This window comes from Sinocyclocheilus anshuiensis, unplaced genomic scaffold (assembly GCF_001515605.1).
Source record: "Sinocyclocheilus anshuiensis isolate Anshui unplaced genomic scaffold, SAMN03320099.WGS_v1.1 scaffold848, whole genome shotgun sequence".
Taxonomy (NCBI): domain Eukaryota; kingdom Metazoa; phylum Chordata; class Actinopteri; order Cypriniformes; family Cyprinidae; genus Sinocyclocheilus; species Sinocyclocheilus anshuiensis.
In genome coordinates, this window is record NW_015549628.1 from 381,066 (window position 1) to 398,317 (window position 17,252).

A 17,252-nucleotide genomic window follows, 5' to 3' on the forward strand; every position below is an offset into this window, starting at 1 on the left:
CTTGGAAGGACTTTTTCTGTGTGTGTGTGTGTGTCTGTGTGTGTGTGTGTGTGTGTGTGTGTAAACATGGCCACTTCCTTTGTCAAACACAGAATAAATTAATAAACCATATTGAACACAATTAAATGCATTAAATATATTTAATTAATTACATTGATTGATATGTCAACACCCACAAATACATGACACTGAATTTTGAAACCTTTGAAAGTTCAGTGTTTGAGGTTAGATGGCATTATATATAGTTTTTTAGAATGGTTTAACACTTTAAAAAGTATTCATTAGACATGTGTAATAGTGTTGTCACGGTACCAAAATTTCAGCATTCGGTACCGATACCAGTGAAAATCCACGGTTCTCGGTACCAATTTTGGTACCAACTTTATACATTTTTTCTGTATTGCTTCATTGCATTTAAATGTTGTTATTTTTGTTATAAGAAAAAAAGTTATTAAACCTGTTATACTGTATTATGACAGCACTTTTTTTAAACTAAATTTCAATATCGTGACAATACCGTATACCGTGATAAAAGCATTAGCAATTAATCGCAACATGAAAATTTGATACCGGCATATCTCTAGCCTGCAGACACAGATAACATCTTGAAGTTTATGAATATATGAGAGAGAATCTAAATGAAGGCAAGCTGAATTGAATCATATCAGCATGGCTTTAGAGAACAAATAAATGGGACTTTGGGTCCTGCATTTTCACAATATGATTTTTTATGAGAAAAAAAAAACCGTACAGATAAAAAAACAATATTGAAATGTTCGTTAAATATCATATCAATCGTTGTATGAGGTCTGTGAGGTTTAAGGTTGAACCAGAGATGCTCCCATGTGGGCTGGTGCTCCTGTAGACCCACCTGGTTCTTCCTGTAGTCCTGCTGTGAATGTCGCAGCACACGGTAGCACAGTCTGCAGATGTGCCTGAAGGGCGCGTGTCTCTGGTCACCCAGCTCCTCCAGACGCAACATGGGACCATCACCACTGTCTGTGAATGGGGCCTGAAGCAGCTTAAAAATCTATTTGATGGAGGAAGAATGGAGACTGGAATGAATAATACATCTGATGTATCTACACTCCTAAAAATAAAGGCTCCTTATTTGCTTTGAAGAAAGTTTAGAAGTTTTCCACTGCACAAAGCTTCTCTATAATAGAAAAATGTTCTTCAGATTATTTTAATATTTATTACAATAAGAAAAAGAGAACTCTTTTAAGAACTGTTCACTGAAAGGTTCTTTAGAGATCCAAAAATTGTTGTTCTATGGCATCGTTGTGGAAAGAAAATCCTTCTGGAACAATCATTTTTAAAACTGTATACCATCTAAATATGGTCTCTGGAACCAACCATCCTGACCAAAAAGTTAATAGGTTTCAGTTTGCAATTACATAATGAAAGACTTTTTATGTGCCCTGATGTTTATATCAAGAAAAACTGATTTACTCTTTTACTCATTTAATCTTTTAAATGTTATTCTAAACCAGGGATGAGTGAGACTAGTCGAAATTGGAAATACTAGTAGACTAGTGGAAATTTAGTCATTTTAATGTTACCAAGCCAAAAATAAAGTAATGTCACCTCAGATGTTGCATGCATGCATTTTCTTTGCGCCTCTTGATAGAGGTTTAAAACAGGACACATTATGAATGAAAGGGAACTGATTTTCTTTGACATTTTTTCATGTTATCTCAATATAAATAGTGTTTATTAGTGCAGCGTTTACAAGGGTAACCATGGCATTCGCTGTATGTCTGCTTGTCCAAAAGCGCCACCTGCTGTCAGAGAGTGAATTTGAATTTTCATTCGGCCGTCTGCTGCTTTTGTTGCCGTCAGTGTGTAAATTTTAAAATTTTAACCGTTTGATGGAAAATAAGAACAATTTGGATAATAAGGTATCAAGAATTATTTGACTGTTTGATTCATCGTTTCAAATGGATTGCATATGCACACAATGTTTTCTGAGGCTTTTAGACTAGTCGATTGGTCTTAGGGCACATCCCTATTCTACACCTGAAAATGTTCATTTTAAGGTGAAGGGCATGTCTTTTAGGCACTACAAGTGGTATCGAAGAACATCCTACCTGTTTTAAGATATTCTGCTCTCTCATGAGTTTCTGCCGTTCACGGTTGGGTTTATTGACCATGATCTCCAAAACATCCTGGCCATTGTTGGGAATGTCCACCACGAAAAACACAAGGTCCTCGAGAAGCTTAGTGACAAACCTACAGAATGTGCAGAGAAAAGAAGGTCAAGTTGGTTTAAACTCATAACAGTCCCTAATCAAGGGCAAAATACTTAATTTTCCACTAGAAGTGGTGGAAAATGTTGCACATTCATCACAGCAATGCTTTTGAAATTCCAGTTTAAACCTCTGGGAATAGTTCCCACATAGAGTTTGTACACTGTAATCAATTGATACAGTAAAACAACGTGAAGTGTTAAATGAGGTCGAAGCAAAAACATTTAGTCAGGGGTCGCTAAAGAACTCAAGCACATTCCTATCCCAGATAATCTCAGGGGTCGTACCTTCTTTCATTCTGGGTGATTGTGCCCTTCTCTAGCTTGCCAGCGATGGATGCCAACACTTTACTGGCATCGTTGGCTAAGTCTAGGTCCCTCACCTCCGCAGGAGGGACTGGCACAATGGCGAAGGCCTCTTTATCTTCTTTGATAGGAGATGTGCCAATCTGAAGGAGAAAACAAATTGCAATTTAGTGCAACAATAATATGACGATAACATGATAATAGGAACAATATTATATTGAAGATGACGTCGACTATAATACATTCTATTTTATAACTTTTACATTTTACATAGACTTCATACAAAATATTTCAGCATGGCATATTGTTTATTTAAAATGTAATTTTAAATATAATTTATATATATATTTTTTACATTCTATAACTTCTTATTTTACACAGACTTTATTTATATATATATATATGTGTTTTATATAGATTGATGTATACTTCATACTTTTTATATTCTTTACATATTCATATTTATATATTCTTCATAAAAAAAAGATCACCATGGCATTAATAATTATATTTATTTAAAATTCGATTTTTAATATGTATATGTGTATATATATATATATATATATATAAAAGAACTGTCAGTTTAACACATTAACTTCATTAGTTATGAAAAAATAACGTGATTATTTTAACGCAGTTAACGCACTGGTCCCACCCCCAGACCTGTACATCATCTTACATTTCATACAGTTGACTGTTGACAAAAATGTTTTTGTCTCATATTTATATCATATGATAAACGATATCACACGGGCAGCGAGAGCATCACACGAGTGCTGTTTGTCCCGATCTATCACGAGTTTAAATGTGATTTTATATAACAGTTCAGTAAATAAGAAGTTAATATTGTTTTCTATATCATTTTAAATACAATATTGTCTGCTTTGCTCAATTCTGCAGAGAAAATATTACTTTATAGCCATAGCAGAATTGTTGTGCGTCTCCGAGCAACACAGCAGTGATTCGTTTCTGAATGAATCAGCGTTTTGAACGAATCATGTTCATTCATTCGAATGAATGAAAGACTCATAAAGACCATTTGCTGGTAGCTTTAGTTTCTTATTTAGAGTATCATTTCATTAAAAAAACCTTAAAGGTATAGTTCACCCCAAAATTTTAATTCTGTCATCAACTACCCTTGTGCCTTCTTTTATGTTCCTTAGTTTATATTAGGCCGTTAATTGTAGCCTAAATGTTTGTGTAATAAATTTTATGTTGAATCAAATGAAAGATTTATTTCTAAAGCTACTATTTGTAATGTCTACTTGATACTTTCTCATTTAACACAATATGGCTTTAAATGGTTTTAAAATATCTTTTGTGGGTAATTTCACAGCCAAATGTAATTTGCGATTAATTAGATTAATTAATCGAATTTTTTTGCGAATTACTAAAACAACACCCACCCGTAACATAACTGGCTTCTCCTCCTCTTTGTCTATGGGGTTGTTGGTGCTGTGGACCCATGTATTGGTGCACAAGTGCCTCAGTCTCACATACGAGCTCCTGAGGAGGAAACAAAAAGACTCAATAGCACTAACACTCATGTCAAAGATATCAAAATGTATGATCTGCTTAATAAAAAAAAATAAATTGTGACCTTGTGCTTTGTACAAATTACCGACACATAGATGCTCACATGGCACTCATGAGCATCTCGTAATAATAACTACTATTATTAATATTATTAACTTAAAATGCAATGAAATGTTTATAAATGTTTTTTTTTTTATTTATGTATAAATGCATGCATGTACATATTTATGTATTTATTCAATCGTTTGTACATTATTTATTTTAAATGTAATTACATTAAATATTTATACATGAATGAAGGTAACTGGAAAGGTAATTGATAACCTCCTTTAACCCTTAATCTTAAGACCATCAAGAGGTTACAGGAGGTCTCAGCACATTCCTGCTGTGGCGAGAGTCGTCTAGGGTCACATTTAGGGGGCAAATGAGTTCAGTTTAGCAGTCATTCAATTGCTCACTAGGGGATAAATCACTTTTGTACTAAGACGTCATGTGAGCACCTTTAAAAGTCACTAGGTTCAGGGCATATATGGTGGGGTGGGAAGCCTTCTGGTCATTGTGACCCCTGTAAACTCATGTGGTGTTGAATCCATCATTTAAGAGGATATAACTGTCTAATGCCGAACAGTGGCTCTATTGAGGATATCAAACAAACATCTGTGCCAGTCTCCGCAACTCTAATGTAAGGAACATAATGTTTCTTAAGTCAGATCTAATTGAGATCTTTTGTGATAGTTTGTGATAATAAGTTTAAGTAATTAGCTCTAAGGCTCATGCATTCGCAGACTTAAGCTTTTGTAGTTGTACTGCACAATCCAAACATGAACTTTCCCTGAGTTCATGCCGCTGACTCCAACAGCGCCTGCGGGAAGCTATAGCAGTTACACACACAGACCTTCTGGCTATCAAAGCTACTATTGTTCTTAGTGCGTGTAAGTGTGTGTGGTGCTTAAACACACCCCTACAAGGAAGTTCAATACCTGTCAGGCCAGATAGTTAATTCATGCTCGTTTTACGAAATTGCCACAAGCACAATGCACCTGTTCACATTAGTCTTGCACACAAAGGCGACGTTCACACAGTAATCCAATCTGTTTTTTTAAATGTGGTACTGGTCTAAACAGGCAATGCTTCTAAACTGAGCTGCATCATCAGAAACATTAAAAAAAGGGGAGAGAGAGACAATGAGAAATATATTATGCAGTGGAGGTTGGTGTCAAATTGCATGAATAATTGCAATGGAGAGGAAGGGAAAAAAATTAATAATGGTACAAAGAACATTACTGACGAAAAGAAATACTCCACCTAGAACATGATTTGGCATTATTTTCTATTTTGTGTGTGCGTGTGTGAGTGTGAGAGAGAATGTCACCTCTTAACTCTAGGTCAACTTTTCTTTTTTTAATTTAATTAATACTTTTATTCATCAAGGGTGCATTACATTGATCAAAAGTGGCAAAAAACAACATTTCTAATAAACGCTGTTCTTTAAAACATTCTATTCATCAAAGAATCATAAAAATGCATCACATTTTCCACAAAAATATTAAGCAGCACGACTGTTTTCAACAATGATAATGATAAGAAATGTTTCTTGAGCACCAAATCAGCTGAAGGATCATGTGACACTGAAGACTGGAGTAATGATGCTGAAAATTCAGCTTCGCATCACAGGAATAAATTGCATTGTAACATATATTAAAACAGAAAACAGCCATTTTAAATTGGAAAAATATTTCACAATACTACAGCTTTTACGGCATTTTTGTTTAAATAAATGCAGCCTAGGTGATCATAAGAGAGAAAGATCTTACTGACTTACTTTTTTTTTTAATTCCAGAGGCTATTTTTGCACTTGAAAGAGTCTAATTCATATCAGACTGAGTATTTCTTTATTCAGTTAGACTTGATCTTAAAATGGCATGCATCAAATACACATTAGATTGACATATAAAACTGAAAATATGATTTTTGCCATCTGTCACCCAGCTCTGTGTCACTGTCATTTCATGAGGATCTGATTTGGGCCTCATTCAACTGAGGCTTGAATGTAACCAAAGAGTCACAGAATTCATTCACTCAAAGGACACACATCTATACAATTACACACACAAGTAAGTAAAATTGGGCCTAATAGTTCACACAAACATACTCACACACATAACCAGGCTTTAGACGGACCACAAGTGGACATCAGACACATCTGTATTCCTGGCACAGATGTGTAATCGCCTATGTGACTAACAGGATTATCTTTGTGTGTATGAGTGTGTGTGTGTGTGCCCCCTGTGCTCCCTTAGGCTAATTAGTCACATCTACAGCCCTCCGGTACCGTGAACGAGTGCTGGTTTGTGAGACTGAGGGTATTTCAGGTCACACTTAAAGCCATGACTTTGAAAATCCTTTTACTAGGACCCAACTTAAAGATGATCTCTCTCACACACAAGATAAGGCCACAGTTCAGCATGTTACACACATGACTGCCAGCGGCTTAGTGTCTCATGAAACCCATTCAAAGCATGTGATTGAGAGGGTTGATAACCTATAGATGTGTTCAAGGCCCATAGACTCAAAATACAAAGAAGCAGTTATTGATTCAAGACACACAAACACACATCCGTCATCAGCTCACGCTCACATGCATCAGACTGCATTCAAATAGAAACTCATGTCATGAAACCTTTCAAGAAAGTGTCTGGGTCCTATATCACCACAAAAATCACAAGAAATTAATAAGTTGTTACATTTTGAAAATGTTATTTAAAAGGTTATTTTTTAGCACCCATGACCACAATGCCAAAAAAAATAAATATAAAAAAAAAAATTTTAAAAAAAAATCAAAAGGTTAAACTACTGGATATATTAGGGCAATGCAAATTTGGAAGAAGTAAATAATGCCACAATGGAAAACATCTTAAACGGTAAAGGATAAATAAAATATATAAATAACAAAAAAAATTAATTAAAATTTATATAAAATATACATTTTTAAATAAATAATAAAAAAGTAAATATATATAAAGTTTCTTGTTTTTTGTAATTATCAATTCTGCATATGCATACAATATATATGTATGTATATAACAAACACACATAACATATAGCCTATGGACAAAAGTGTTTTTAAGCATTAAAACTATAAAAGTTTATTACAGATTTTTTTTTCTTCTTATACATTAGAATGTGCCCTGCTTTATTTTATTTTTTGAGCAAAACAATAATGAAAGAAAATATCATTCATTTTTACCAAGATTTACATAAGACACCCACTAAAATGTTTTTCAGTTTCACAATAGTTTATGTACCAAAAAAATCCTAACAGGCATATTTAAAACTATTAAAAAATATTTACAAATCATTACAAGACATTAAAAAAAAAACACTATTTAAGGACCACAGTGCAGCCCCTAAATATGAATTCATTACCATTTTAAATCTTACCACTATCCTTCAAACCACTGTTTTAACAATTTGTCAGCAAAAATAATAATCATTTAAAATATTATTTCACCCATATTTTGACCCATTATTTTCACAGACGTTATTTGGAACATTTCAGCACACTTTACTGGGATTTAATATGCTTTCTATAAACTTTTGTAAATTCTATGTACATCAATCATAAACATAATCTGGACACCTTCATGTGATTCACCCATTTAATACCAAAACAGAATTTCCCCTACTATCTTCTGATTCTGAGCAGCAAGGAAGATGACTTCATAAAACCACTTTCCAAGTGATTGCTTACATAAATAAGGGAATCTGGGGGTGGACGGTTACGCAACATCTGGCTTCTGGTTTAACAACATGTCTCGACAACATGGAAAGATATCACGCTGGCAAAGTGCACGGTCACCCTGATTTCCTGCCTCCACACCCTGTCGGGACTTTCCTGGCTATTTTCAGAAAGAAAAGTACGAATTTGCAGGTATCTGGATGAGGCAAGCACACACACAATGCGACACGTGCGCACTCCACCCTGGAAGCGCTTGGGTTGTGTGGTATGTGGACAAAGAGTCTGATGGGTGTGAGAGCAGACATGTGATCGCATGTGTGCATTTTTCCAAATCTGTCATCTCTCTCTCGTGTTCTGTCATGCATGATTCATTGAGACAACAGATCTTATAGTTAAAAACAAACCAAACGAGTCACCAGACCTCGGGAGATGCAGGCGACTTCCAGAAATACCAGGAAAATGCATGAGTGCAAAACGACATCTTTCCTGTGACTTGTATCCATAGCCATATGAATCAGATACATTTTCTCTTTAGGTTCATTAAGGGTCGTTTACTACTAAATTCAAATATCCCACAGGCCTGAAAACAACTTAATCAGCCACTGTGTGGATTTTGGATGGGTTGGGCTGGGGCAAAATCATATTTCACTCTTCACAATCAGAGATCGAGACATGAATCTCGTATCATAAACAGGAATCTCACATTACTCAGAGCTCAAACTGACAGCAGTGAACCTACCACTCCAACTCAAAGTCTGATTAACCCTGAGCTGCCAACACAATTTACATTATACAATCTCTGCATGCACTACTACACCAATTAATCACATACATTTCTATTTTGTCATTTAATGGGGTAAACAGCAGAAATATTTACAGGTCAAACTTCCTCCTAAAAAGACTTTTTTATATTATTTTCATTAATTTTCCCTCAAATTCTTTGTTATACTATATTATTCTAATTATTCTCAGTGATGATTATAGTAATATTTAAAGTTAAACATCACAAATGTTTAATTGTAAACATTTTTATTTAAATGTATTTAATTTTATTTATTTTTAATTTTATTTTATTTAATCAATCAGTCAGTGAGTCAAAATATTACAATATATTTTATATTATTAATAACTAATAACAGCACTATGTTGCCTAATGGTAATGAGTATTTGGATATGAAACATGCTTACTTGCCATGTAAAATATTATAGTAAATACTCAAAGCAACAAATTATAAAGAAACTTAAAACTGCCAAAAATGTTCTTCAAGCAGATTATAATTCATCTGTTGGTTGGTTGGTTGCTTGCTTATCTATAAACATTACCAAATATGGTTACAAAGATTAGATTTAACTTTAAATAGAATTTTTACTGTAGAATATTGTCTAAAATGAAAAGTACAATATTATATTTTTACATGTTTACATACTTTTGGTGCTGAATACAAATCAAACTTTGTGTATATAAAAAAGTACTTGTATATAAAAAAGCATTTATATATACATACATCTTTGTGTATATAAAAAAGTAAACAATTTACAATGAAAAACAAATAAAGTATATTTCAAAATCCCCTTCACATTTGATGAGTTATATATATATACATACAGCACAGTATATATGTACAGTACTGTGCAAAAGTCTTAGGCCACTAGTATAGGATACTTATATACTGTATATATATATATATATATATATATGATGCAGAATTTTTTTTAATATTATATAATAAATTATAGTAGATAATACAATAACATTATAATAGATAAAACACAGACACACTGCTATATTAGTATTTTAAAAATCACTCGTGAGCAGAGCTCATGCTAAATTTAGTTTTGACCAACTTGAATTCATCATGTGGCCTACTACAAAGCAGATTTACACTGTTCAGGTAAGTTTGTATAGGATCACTATAACAATTAACGACATATGCAGTTTTGAACTGTAACATTTAAACCTGTACTGGTTTCAAAGATGGTTATACCTTAAATTATTTTATTATAATGCAATTATGGTCCAGTGTGTACCTGGGGACGAGGGAGTCTCCTCCTCTGAGGGTGGTGGGATCCAGCTCAAATATGGAGGAGATGTCATTGCCATCAGGGACGGACACGAGGGTGTACAGGACCTTCTCGTTGGGTGTTCGCAGACGTGCTCGCAGAGCTTCAAGCTCCGAGTCCAGCTAGAGGAGAGAGGGGACCACGTAACCATGGAGACACAACACCTCGCTCAGTTTATTGATTATGTGACTAAGATAAAACCAGTCTTAGCTGAGGAAACAATCTTTGATTCGTGACATGCTTACAACTCTGCATGTGACATGAAGTTCTACAAAGCGTTCGAGAACATGACAAAGAAGCATCTCTCGATCAGTCTCATGGTGCGGTATATGTGGGTTCTAGCAAAACAGGTTTAGCAGTTTTTTAGTCAACAATAAAGTTAACTGCTTCTTGGTTCATTTCAGAGAAACTCAGGGGAAATTTTCAACTTAGATTTTATAAACCTGACCTAAGGGTCTGTTATCAACAAACATAATGATTAAATTGAGATTTGGGTGCAAAGCTTAGTACATGCACACTAGCAACAAAGGAGGAACTGCCGCTTTAAACAAATGACGGGGTTATACTGCCACCTGCAGGCGATGAGCTGCACTGCTCAAACTGCTTTACTCACAGCTAGAGGGCCACCTTGTGGTTGATTTTTTAAAAGATAAATAGTGCATTTACTTTGTGAGTGAAATGAAACTGTGAATTTTTCTTAAAATATTCTGGGGTTCTATTCAGGTTAGATTCAACAGCATTTATGGCATAAAATCTTTTACCAAAAAAATTAAATTGACTGTAATGCATTTTAAGGGTTTACATACAGAAATGTGAAGGTTGTATTTTTGTTAAAACACTTGCATTATTTGTTCTTAAAATGTGTATTATTTGAACTGCAAGGCTATCAAATTTGTCGTTTTTTTTTTGTTTTTTTGGTGGGACTACAGTTCTAGGCAAAAAGATAAATAGTGCATTTACTTTGTGAGTGAAATGAAACTGAATTTTTCTTAAAATATTCTGGGGTTCTATTCAAGTTAGATTCAACAGCATTTATGGCATAAAATCTTTTACCAAAAAAATTAAATTGACTGTAATGCATTTTAAGGGTTTACATACAGAAATGTGAAGGTTGTATTTTTGTTAAAACACTTGCATTATTTGTTCTTAAAATGTGTATTATTTGAACTGCAAGGCTATCAAATCTGTCGGTTTTTTTTGTTTTTTTGGTGGGACTACAGTTCTAGGCAAACAGACTTGTTGTTCTTAAAATGTGTATTATTTGAACTGCAAGGCTATCAAATTTGTCGTTTTTTTTTTGTTTTTTTGGTGGGACTACAGTTCTAGGCAAACAGACTTGTAGTTTTAGTCATCAATGCAGTTTCTGTGTTTGGTATTTTTCTCTATTAAAACAGTCTCCTACCTGTATCCAAGCATGTATGATGCAAAAGTCACAGGGTTTACTTGCATGATCAGTTTTAAAGAGTTTTAATATTTCATATAATTTTGCACAGACAAGGTTGGTAGGGATTTTACATATACATTTCTTGTCTCGTAGCTACACTCGCAGATACACATTCTATTCAGTGGGTTTCCCCCCATTACTTTCATTATAAACAGTTTTGATATTGTTAACTAAAACTAAAAGCTAAAACTAAGCTGAAATGAAATGAAATATTTTATTTAAAATATTTTTTATTTAAAAAAAAAAAACTTAACCAAAAATTAGAAAGGAGGCATTGGCAAGTAACTGATATAAAGTTGTAGTAATAATTTGTATAAAACTAAAACTGAAAAAAATATATAATAATAATGACAGCTATTTAGAAATATTAAAAAGGACAGAAAAACACGTTTTTAAAAATTACTAAAACTAAAACTAAATTAAAAACATAATGAAATCAAAAATAAAATCCCATTCGAAATATTAACAAATACTAAAATAGTATATAGATAATATTAAAATAACACCGTAACTGAATTTTGCCCACAAATGCTGTTGATGTATCATAACGTGTACAGAACCACATTTTAAAACTATAATGAGCAACAACAACAAACAAAGCTGCAAAGATCACAAACACTTCACAACAACACATACTGTATAGAACGCACAGAGCTATGCAAAGAGAATTATGGGGAACAGTTCTAAAGGGGCGTGCTTTGATTTTGAACTTTGACCATGAAGATGAAGCTACATAAGCGTTGTATGAGAGTAGGTCTGACAGTACCTGGAAGTTAAAGGGTGAAAAATCTGCCACCTGAAACCGGAAACAAAAAATCAGCCAGCACACATACTGTATATCCACACAGTACAGTACACAAGAATGACAACTATTTAACAGAAATGAAACTACTTACAGATGAACGTGATTCCTGTGACTCTTCCTCATAGTCAGGATTAACCTGTGAACGGATAAATCACCAAAAATGTCCTCAAAATGCTAAAAGAAATCAGATCATTCTATTTGGCAGGCAACTGATCAGGAAATCAATTCATTGATTGATTAGGCACAACCTATTAAAACTAAAATAAAGTAAGACAGGGTCCTGATCTTTGAACATGTTCTACTTGGTTAGAGAGATACGTTTCAAGATTTGACATAAACCCAAGATTTTCCTTTATTTAAAGCTCATGCACATGATTTCAGATTTAACCCCTTTTACTATAATTTAAATTCCTTGTCCCACTGTAAAGAACTGGTGTACATCATTTTATATATACAGTGGTGTGAAAAAGTGTTGGCCCCCTTCCTGTTTTTTTAATTTTTTGCATATTTGTCGCACTTAAAAGATTCAGATCATCAAACAAATTTTAATATTACACAAAGATAATGCAAGTAAATAATTAAAACGATTTTGTTAATTAAAATGAAGCTGTTGAAATAACAAATGAAAAAGTAAAAAAGAAAAAAACACTAAAAAAAAAATGAGCATTAACATGCTAACATACTAACTGGAAATAAATAAAAACTAAAAGTGAAATAAAAATGTATTAAACCTAAATAGTAGTAGTAATAAAAAAAGAAGAATGACAAAAGCATATCTCAAAACTACATTAAGAACTAAACTAAAATAAAAATTAGGGATGCACCAATCCCTTTTTTTTTTTCAGAACCAATCCAATTCAAATACCAAAATTCTGAGTATTTTATGGGGGGGGGGGAATCTTGATTGCATAATTTTATAAAATCTAAACATTCAGTGAAAAAATTGAATGACTAAATGTAAGTGTAGCCAAATCTGGAAAAATGTTAATAAAACATTTTGAACTTTATTTTTATTTATTTATTTTGGAACTAATTTGAACTTTAATTTAATGACTTGAATATTCATCCCTCACATTAAACTATTGAATGGCTTCTGATGAGTTGGAAAGTAATTAAAAATGAGAAAAATAACCTATAATTAGTATATAAAATCTATCATCAAAACAAAAGACTTGTTCATTTTTTCATTGCATTTTCATTTTCATTGTCACTCTGAAATGCATCAAATTTTGAAGTAAAAAGTGCTCAGAAGGTTAAAAATACATATAATGCAGGTTTATGTCAAAATATCCTTAAACATATCTTGCTAACCAAGCTAGCCATGTTCAAAGAACAGCGCCATAGATGTGATTAAAGCTGCACTATGTAAGATTTAATCAATTTGGCATCTAGCTGGGCAAAAATTAGCTCGAGTCAGGTTTGAGGTCTGATGGAAACCTCCAGAGGGATGCTGAAAATCTTACAGACTGCAGTTTTTAGCCAGAGAAAATCTAGAGGAAGTTAGTAAGGTCCCCTACCCAGTGAGAGAGGTTAGTGCTGATCTGGGAACAGCTGAGGGAGGGTCCCGAGCTAGTAGAACACACCTCACTCACCTCTGCTGCCAGGTAGTGTCCTGTGGCCAGGTGTTTAAACCTGAAAAGACTATTCCAGTAACCAGCGCCACCGCGACACGGGTCATGGTGAACCACCTGAAATATGAGATTGGGAGGAATGGCACAATTAGCATATGCTGTACTTAAAGGGACCCTTCGCACAAAATTACAATAAGAGTGCTGTGGGAATGAGTCCTAAAACCCGTAAATAAGTTTATTTGAACGTCCGATCTTTGAATTTAAATCTATATTTACTCACACCGTCTATGCGAACACACTTGCCCGAAAAAGTGCGGGGGGACGAATTTATGTGATATTAAAAGTGGGGGGGACACGTCCCCCGCGTCCCCCACGTAATCTACGCCCCTGCTACCAGGGCTTCATTACGATCAAAATGACTAATTTTAAGGTGATAGTTTCTAGAAATGTTTCTATTACAGAAACGGAATAATCAAATTTAAAATAAAACACTGCACAGTCTTTAGTGTATGAAATAAATATACATTGGTCATTATTAAAGGGATAGTTCACCCAAAAACGCACTTTTATTGGACTTCAAAATCTCAACAGCCATTCACTGCCATTATAAAGTTTGGAAGAGCCAGGACATTTTTTAATATAACTCAGATTGTATTAATCTGAAAGAAGAAAGTCCTATACACTTAGGATGGCTTGAGGGTGAGTAAATCATGAGGTAATTTTCACTTTTGGGTGAACTATCCCTTTAAATCTACTAAAGTTCTTCACTCAGGAGTATGAGTGATATTTTTCTTTGTATTGTGTTGTTGATTAACATAGTTGTTGTTGATTAAAGACACAGACAGCAGCAGGGTTATTAGGCTGCTGTCACTTTAAGACCTAACGCACAGCTCCAAATGGATTTCTGCTTTTTTTTGGTGATTATTTTGCAGTTAAATGGCGAATTATGGTTTGCAAAAAAAAAACAAAAAAACTTTTTTTTTGATTTCGCACTTTCTCGATCACTGAATTGCGAAAACTGAAGGGATTGATTGAATATCATAATGCTGAACAGAAAAACTCATCTACTCACTAGTCTGCTTTAACAGCCTCACAAACTTTCCTTGTAGATTTTAAATAAAGAATTTTGATTTAATTTAAGATTGAAAGAGTTAGCGGAAGCTTATTAGAAGTGACGTTTAAGTCATGCGACCGTGGTGTAGTTTATGCCTTCATGTTAGCTTTTTACATCTGGCAACTGTATTTAGGCCAAATTCATAACAGTTGTGTTCATTTGAAAAGTGAAAAGATAATCTTAATGGACAAAACATGCAACTCACCTCCACTTCCCACAGTGCTTTGCTGCTGGTAGCAGAGGTGGCGGACTGGCGGCCGGTGGTTCGCAGGAACACATATTGCTTCTTCCTGTGTTCATCGCAAGTGAGAAACTTCTCTTGCTCGGCATGAAACAGTCGAACCACATCACCCTTAGCAACCAGAAAGAAGGAATTAGCAACATCACATTCTAGAACCATCAACAACAACAACTCCAGGAACTCAGACCATATTCCATGTGTGTGAAGCACCTACCCCTTTAAGAATGATTTCCTTGTTGTCACTCCATTTCATAAATAAAACAATCTTCCAGCTAGTGTTGCAGTTCACTGAGTTCACCTGAGGAGAACGGAGAGGAAAAAGGGAGGAGGGGGTGTCATAAGATAAACTATGTTTTTTTTTTTTGAGCATTAGCACTTACTTAAAACAATAATTCATAATCCATTATAATCCATAATTTCTCTGACATTCTGGCAGAGAAAGTGGCTCTTAAATTAGTGTTATCATATCATAATAGCCTTCACACTAACACTGGGTTCTAATTGAATGGACAGTAATTCCAGTTTTATGCAGCTAAAGCTAATTTACAGACAGTACGTTTCCATTTAAAGCACTTATTGCATAGCCGTTAAGAGCAGAACTGTATTTATAATGTTATTTACATACATTCACAGTACATGGTGTAATGCCAAACTGAAAGAAAAAGCAGTTTAACCTCATTGCAGCCAGGATTGTCCACCAGCTGATGGCTGCTGGCATGTAGAGGCTGTCCTGCGTTTACGGGATTCAAAACCACTTTATCCCCAATCACAACCTAAAAGAGAAAAAAGCTCAATAAACACATATTTTGTGAAGAAATTGTTTGTGGATGTTGCACAAGCAAAACCAAGAATGGCAGGCCTCACCATTTTTATGTTACTTACATGAAAGTGACTGTCGTGTCAACATCTTTTACTTCTATGGTAAAATTTATCAGAAGTATAGCCAGAAAAAAAAAAAATATGCAAGCAATTAGAGAAAATTAAATATTTAATGAAGGGATCTGTTCAAAAATTATGAGATGTGGCAACCTATGATCACATATTTTAAAAGATGAAGCCTCTACCCCTTAACTGATTATTATTTGTGGAAACTGGTTTAAACGTGATGACCAGTGTTGTTTAGTTTTATATTTATGTAATGACAGATATGTATATTTATGTGTCAGAGAATTGAATTGTATTATTATCTAGGTATTTATTTATATTGATTATTCCTACAATGATATTGTCCATTTGTAAATGTGTACCAGGGCTGTCCTTAGGGTGGTGCTACTGGTGCCCCGCGCTTTGAGGGGGCCACGCGGCAAACGGACTAAGGGGGACAGATGCATGTGTTTTTCTACCACCCTAACCTAGAAGACACTGAAACTTCAACTTTATATCTAAACGCCATGCAACTTAAATCTGGCAAAGTACAAAATACAAAAGTACAAATACAACAGATATTTATATTCTATACTGCAATCAACTATAGCTAAAGGAATCTACTATAGCTTTATATTCTATACTGCAATATACTATAGCTTTATATTCTATACTGCAATCTAGTATAGCTAAAGGAAACCAAATTTAAGTTGATCTCTTCTAGTGCCTTAGTTTTGAAATTATTCATATCCCACAAGACCAGGTTCAGTTCCGTTTCAAAGTATTGCCGTGGCTTTCTGTGACTAAGGCTCAGTGACAGCGACGCTCTCCCACAGAGGCCATTTTTAATGGCATTAGCAGGGGAATTCAATGCTGTGAGCTTTGACATCATGTAACGGTCAGTGGAAGCTTATGTAAAAACACTCTTTACCCCAGAGATCAGCAGCGGATGACACCCCATGGCCCCCATTCAACAACATCTAATGGAGCAAATGGAGACTTCTGGTTCTGTTTTCCAGAAGCTTAAAAGTTGTAACTACAGCTCAGGCCATTTAGAGCCCCTGGTGCATCGCAGAGTACATCTGACATCCAAGTTCGATTTATTTAGCCATTTAGGAATTGTACCTGAGTCTGCTTGAAAACAAACGTAGGGTACTGAGTTTATATAATTTGGCCCAGTTTGCAAGACAGCATTTTTCATTGCTGCTCGCCTCTGCAGAAACTGCTCACTATCACGATATATACACACTACATACTTCTTTTATATACATATACATTTATATACATTTATATTATTAAATTAAAATTTTAACTTTTCTATAT

General features: G+C 34.2%; 1 protein-coding gene across 1 annotated transcript in view; it reads right to left on the bottom strand.

The window, feature by feature from the left end:
- LOC107659525 (inositol 1,4,5-trisphosphate receptor type 1-like) overlaps positions 1–17,252 on the bottom strand; it is a 167,435-nt gene that overhangs the window by 113,060 nt on the left and 37,123 nt on the right. The window contains exons 7-17 of the mRNA XM_016448504.1: positions 15,740–15,838; positions 15,280–15,363; positions 15,030–15,176; positions 13,723–13,827; positions 12,231–12,275; positions 12,101–12,130; positions 9,858–10,012; positions 3,961–4,060; positions 2,537–2,697; positions 2,091–2,232; positions 872–1,030 (exon numbers count right to left, since the gene is read on the bottom strand). Of these exons, the coding sequence (XP_016303990.1) occupies positions 872–1,030; positions 2,091–2,232; positions 2,537–2,697; positions 3,961–4,060; positions 9,858–10,012; positions 12,101–12,130; positions 12,231–12,275; positions 13,723–13,827; positions 15,030–15,176; positions 15,280–15,363; positions 15,740–15,838 (1,227 nt within the window). The remainder of the gene's footprint in view (positions 1–871; positions 1,031–2,090; positions 2,233–2,536; positions 2,698–3,960; positions 4,061–9,857; positions 10,013–12,100; positions 12,131–12,230; positions 12,276–13,722; positions 13,828–15,029; positions 15,177–15,279; positions 15,364–15,739; positions 15,839–17,252) is intronic.